The 6,182-nt window shown below is 43.4% G+C and overlaps 1 protein-coding gene across 1 annotated transcript in view; it reads right to left on the minus strand.

Moving 5' to 3' along the window:
- The window catches only part of LOC109387761 (small subunit processome component 20 homolog), a 103,994-nt gene that overhangs the window by 9,944 nt on the left and 87,868 nt on the right, over positions 1 to 6,182 (minus strand). The window contains 6 exon segments of the mRNA XM_019651865.1: positions 531 to 610; positions 2,466 to 2,576; positions 3,019 to 3,150; positions 3,384 to 3,554; positions 4,771 to 4,887; positions 5,784 to 5,925. Of these exon segments, the coding sequence (XP_019507410.1) occupies positions 531 to 610; positions 2,466 to 2,576; positions 3,019 to 3,150; positions 3,384 to 3,554; positions 4,771 to 4,887; positions 5,784 to 5,925 (753 nt within the window).

Raw genomic sequence — 6,182 nt, forward strand, 5'->3', positions numbered from 1 at the left:
AATTTACATGTAATTATTTATTTATTTATTTATTTATTTATTTTTGTAGAAGGCAGTGTCACTGGCCCTCATATGTGGGATCCGAACCGGGGCCCTCTGGCATCCCAAGCCAGCTCTTAACCAATGCGCCACTCGGCCGGCCCTGTAATTATTTTTAAGAATTTAAAACACTGGCACAAGGTGCCAGTCTATGTCTTAAAAAGTGGAAAAAGACCTCCGTTTTCCCAATTTTAATGCTTGTATATATCATGCTACTGTGCAGTTTTAAATGTAATTTTGTTAGATTTTTACCCCTCTCCTAAGTGGACTCTAATGACAACTCAATGGTCAGAAGGAATTGAAAAGCAACTTACAGAACTGCTATATGAAGCCACACACACTGTTTGCTAATCAAGTCAATGATTCATATGACATCATCCTCAGAGAATGTGCCTTTACGTTTCAGCTTTGCTCAAGACTGCTGCCACATTACAAGGAGAGCGGAAACTACCTTCGCCGCCTCCTCTGTGTAGGTTACGGCTTAAACTTACTTTAGTTGAGCGACCAAGAACTCCAAGTTTGGTCTCAATTTATCACCCAGAGGATAGTCGAGAATATATTTCAGAAAAACCTGGGAACAGAAGTCACAGAAGATTATTTGGAGTGTCTCTCTCCAGGATCCATTTCCTAAGCTGCTTTCTGGGACATGCTAGTAGGTTAAAAAGACCTTTCAGAAAGGTCATCAGTTACGTGAAGCTGGCCTCCTGCCTTGACAGCTGTGCCTCTGACTCTCTTCCCACTCCACTTACCCAGGTCTGGCCCTCCCTGCCTGATTAAGAGTCAAGTCCGGGCCCACCTCTGGCACGGTGGTTTAGGGCTCCAAATCTCAGGCCCATGTTAGAAGCTCCCCTCTCTTTGACAGGTGGTGTGGGGTGGTGGGTGGACTGAGTCTAGACTGTGGTTCTACCTGTATTTCCCCTTCAATAAGAATAACAATAATTTTAAGACTGATAATAACTACTGTCTTTACTAAATAGCTTCCATGTGCCTAACACTGGGTTTCTTGGTTATTTTTCATCACTTCCTTAGGAAGTAGGTGATGTTACCCCATTTTACAGATGAAGAGAATGAAGTTGGCACACAGAGGTAAGTAACTTACTCAAGTGGCAATGCCTAGTCCATCTGCGTCCAAAGGCTCTGCTCGCAAACTGTACACTTTTCAGCCTCTTTTGTTAATAAACCGTGAGAACTACGGCACATCACTGAACTTTCTAGGCCTGTTTTTTCCCCAGCCATAAAATGGGGGTATTATGTCTTTGGAAGGATAGTTACAAATAAGTCATGTATGTGAAGTGCTGGGCATACAGCTAGTGCTTAATAAATAGCAGCTGGTCGTCCTTCTTTCTAACAGGAAGCTATTCCAAAGACTCCTCCCTTTCCAGCAGCTCAAACCCTCCCTGAACTCTTGAGTTCATACTTCCATTTCAGACTCTTCCACCTCCTGGGTCGGTATGTGCTCATGTGATCAGGGATGAACAAATGTCTGCACACAAATCTGCTCACGTCACTCCCCTGCTTACTGACTGCAACAGCTTTTGCTATTCTAAATCTTTAGCAAGTCCACAAGGTCTTGCCTGACCTGGCTCCCTCCCCCACCTCTCTCATTTAGCTGCTCCAACAAACTCAGCTCCTACCCGCCTCACGGCTTACCTTCCTCAGGCACCTGCCACTCCCTTCACCAGGAAGGTGAAGCCTTATTCTCCCTTCACATTTTGCTCACATGCCAGTCCTCAGGAAAGCCTTCCCCGGCTCTCACACTAGGGTGGTGCTCCACCGATCACGTATGCTTATCATACGCTTTTCCATATTTCATTAATTCTAAGGAGCACAGGTTTTCCTATTTTAACATATCTGAAATTGGGATGTGTCATACCCTTGGGATATGGCATCTTACCCTTGTGTCACAGTTTTTCTTTCTTTAAGGTATATAATGGGGCATCTCGTAAGTGATGAACTACAATAGCACTTCTTTCCTCCTGGCACTTATGATGGCTGTAACTAAAGAACTATTTGTGGAATTTTCATTTTGTACCGCCTACTGTAAGATGGGGACTATAAACATTTGGCTGACCACTCTTCCAGGAGCGCCTGACACACAGTGATATGCATGGATGACAGACCACTGGATGGAAATCTTTGCTGCAGGCTAGCATGCTGAACAAGGAAAGGTACTGCTCTATCTGAAACATGCCACACATGGTGGGCTGTACTCGAAATGCTCCTTGTTAACTGAAAATGCCCGTAAGACAAGGCCGAGACCCTTCTCATACTTGGAGTGGACATGGGTTCCTGAGTATCAGAATAAAGCATCAATGTGACACAAAGTTATCTTCAGCATTCAGTTGATGTTGACATTTCTCTTATCCAAAAACCAAACAGAGAAGGCCGGGCCCAACCCTGGCTATGGGAATAAGTTTTCTACAGACCTGTCTGCACTGGACTCGGACAGGTTCGCTTTGGGCAGAAATTGCCAACTTGGATACTTTTCGCATGACATCATCGATTTCTGGGACCAGCAACTTCCTTGATAAAATGGCCTAAAATACAAACGGAAAAGACATACTCTATGTTTTATTGCAGAGGGGTATAAGCCAATCTGATGTTAAAGTAGTCACAGGCAGTTTTCAGACATAAAGTATCCCCAAAAGAAAAAGCACATAAAAATGGTTAAAATGGGCAATTTTATGTTATGTATATTTCACCAGAATTAAAAAGAAAAAGGGGAACGTCATATACGATAAATACAGGTAGAACACTTGTGTTTGTAGAGAACTGCCTGTAAGTATTAATATAGAGTTCACGTTCAAACATTTCAATAAGTAGATATGTTAGCTTATAATGAAACCACCCAAATCATCATCTTTAGAATTACTTAATTCTGGAAGTCTCTAGATAGTCAAACTACTGTGTTCCATGTTATTCTAAATATCTGACGTGAGGCTCATAAGCTGTCTAATCCACAATGCTGGTGACACGTACCTTCAGAAGACCAAACGCAGTGGCCTGTCTTGAAGTATCATAAATGTCCTCCTCAGCATATGCTAGTAGAACTTGGAGCTGCTTTTCGGTGATCTGGTAAGACTTCACCTTCTTCACAAGTAGGGTCACACACTGCAAGTTTCAGGAGTGAGGTTAATAGCCAGGATGTCCCACAAATCAGGATCGAGCAAGACAACAGGACTTAATATCATATCAATGCTTTTTTACACTGGAAACCAACCCTCTGGCCTTAGCAAGTTAATCTGTAGAACATTTGACCAAGACCACAAAGGACATGGTGGAAAGCTAACTTTGATGTTAATCCCGGGCCTGGCGTTTTCTAAGTGCATGTGAAAACACCTCACCTTGAAACAATTTACTACCAGGTGGAAGTTCTGGCCCCTGGCAGCTCCGAGTTTTGCATAGTCTTTCAACAAAAGGAAAAGGTGTTTTATAAGCTGCTCCGCTTTTGTTTCTGTGGAAGGCAGAGGAAACCTCAAGACCCAGATCAGGCATTGTAAAGCGCCTGTGATAACCTGAAAAACAAAAACAAAACCAGTCAACTTATGAAGTGACTACACCCGACAACCCAGCACCCAAGGCTGTGTAGACTCTATAAGCAATGAGTTGAAGGAATGAAATGCTCTGCCCAGCCCAATCTGGAAGAACTGCGTCCAAAGTGTAAGAAGATAGGCAAGTTTCTTATTCCCTGTTGTAGAAGAACTAGTTGCTCCTCCAAAGCAAGTGGAGATACATCTGGGTAAATGACTGCATGGGTTGACCAATTTTACCAATTAAAAAAAAATGCATTACCAATGACTTTATTTCTAGAATGGTTACTTCAATTTAATCCGTTCTTACTAAACTTATATATACAAGGAACTTTACTGAGTATTAGAAATAAAGATAAAAAGGGTGCTATTCCTCATTTAAGGAGCAGATAACTGGCTCAGAAATTAAGCATGGGAAATAATAAACTATAATAAAGTGCTGTGCAAAAAGGTATAAAAAAAGTGATTCCATGAGAATCCCTGACCCTCCAGGCAAAACCTGAGAGGTCGCCTAGATGAGCGAGTTCCCCTAGTTTAGCTCCATCTCATAGACCCTACTGCTCTGGCTGCTGTGATGGCCTTACTGGGCTGGATCAGATGAAGACGCAGAACAAACAGCTCTGGAGTCAGAAAGGCCAGGCCTTAAACCCCAGCTCTGCAGCTTACACCTACTCGATTAGAGAGATGTTACTTAACCTCTCGGCACCTTCACCGTCAAACAGGCAATCTGAGGAAATGGGCGAGGTGTAGGCGCTGGAGTCTGACAGGCTGAGGCTCACGGCCTAGATCTGTGACTCTGGAGCAAGTCACTTAGCCTGAGGCCTAGTTTTCTTAGCTATATAACAGAAACGATAATATATGCCTTATGGATGGTTCTGAGGGTTTGTAGCAGTGAGTAGTGGCAGCGACAGCAATGATGAGGTGATGATGACACTGACATGGGACACGACCACTCACCCTCAGGAAGCTGCTGTGAGGATCACATGATATAATTAATGTACCTGGAAGGCCTTTTAGAGCTTTAAGGGCTATCCCAACATATGGGATAATTACATTGGGAAGCAACTGAATGCAGGGAATAGAGATGGTTCATGATGTCATAAATCCCTTGAAAAACTCAACTACCTTGGGAAGCCCGAGCCTAGAAGTAGCACATTCGGGCGTTTCGCACGACACAGCCCTTGTGAGGGAAGATGCTCACCTTCACGTCCATGGAACCCAGGCAGTCTATGAGGAGACACACAAAAGGATCCAACATTTCCAGAACATGTTCAGTTGAAGACTTGATCTTGGAAGTCTTCAGGCTCAGATGCAGCAGCTAAATGTTTAAAGAGATATTTCACAGCAGTTGCCCATAAGACCGAATGAGTTAGGTAACGGTGAAATGATTTTAAGAGACACATGTGAAATGTTAAGGTGCTTCTATTTGATACACAAAGCTTTTGGAAAATTGGGAATCTGCTTGGGAGAGCCTCGGTAAGTGAAGAAGGTGGGAGCGCACTGTGTAGCTGAGATTCTAAGTTCGTTACCCAAATGGTTACTCAGCACCTACTTTGATTCCAGGCGCTGGCTCGGCACACAGGATGCAGAAATGACCAAGATGGATACGGTCCTGCCTTAATGGATCTTAGCCAGGAAGACACACCCTAGGCAATAATTAACTGTAAACGCAGAGTGCTTGGAGACTTCTGTGGGGATGTGGGCAGAGGGAGGACTGGGTGATGAGGTCCTGGGGCTAGAACAGTGTGGAGACTTCACAGAGCTGAGGGAAAGCCACGTGTGGCTGGCAAGTGTTGGAGTGGTACAATATGAGGCTAGGCCCTTGCAGCCCAAATAAAGGACTGGCTCTCTCCTAGGAAAAATGGAAGCCAATGAAAGGTTTTTAAAAGGAAATTAAATGATCAGACTTGTGTTTTTAAAAGCTCACCACCTTTTAAAAAAATTCAAAGTAGTCTAGAGGTGCAAACTCACGGGCATAGCAATAATAAAACCATAATCAATATTAGGTCAGAATCATTAATTCTGAGTTATATTATCAAGCAAAGAAGAGAGAAATAATAAATGGACCATGCACCACCCTTTAAAAAATATTCCATAATTTGTTTACAGTAAGGCATTTATAGTGGAAATGAGCAGTACTAGAAATTCAGCAGAGCAGTAAAACCTACAGACCCACTGTGGGCAGTTGAGTCGCACTGTAAGGTTAATTCTTACCCGAAGCCCAGACTCAATGAATATGTGCATGTTAGTTTTCCTGCTCACAACAGCTTTCTGCCCGCCTCGAACTGGAGTTGGGGGTAGCAGAAGACAGCTCTGGGGTGGCAGACGGGGATCTGGTGCAGGGGCTGATGGATTTCTGTCAATCACAATGAAATAAAAAATAAAGGAAAGAACACCATATATTGCTTTCCCACTAGTTACTCTGGCCCTCTTTGGTGATGAGAGCTGAGCACTAAATAATGTGCTGTTTGCTCTGGGGTTTTCTTCTCCTTTAACCACAAGACACAGAAGAGATTATCAGGTTGTTGATTGAGGTTACTAGCACAACCGCAGAAAGAGAGGCCAGACTGATGCACACACATTCAAACTAAGATGAACAGCAAGGGGGTGGGG

The sequence above is a fragment of the Hipposideros armiger genome, unplaced genomic scaffold, assembly GCF_001890085.2.
Source record: "Hipposideros armiger isolate ML-2016 unplaced genomic scaffold, ASM189008v1 scaffold_168, whole genome shotgun sequence".
Lineage (NCBI taxonomy): Eukaryota > Metazoa > Chordata > Mammalia > Chiroptera > Hipposideridae > Hipposideros > Hipposideros armiger.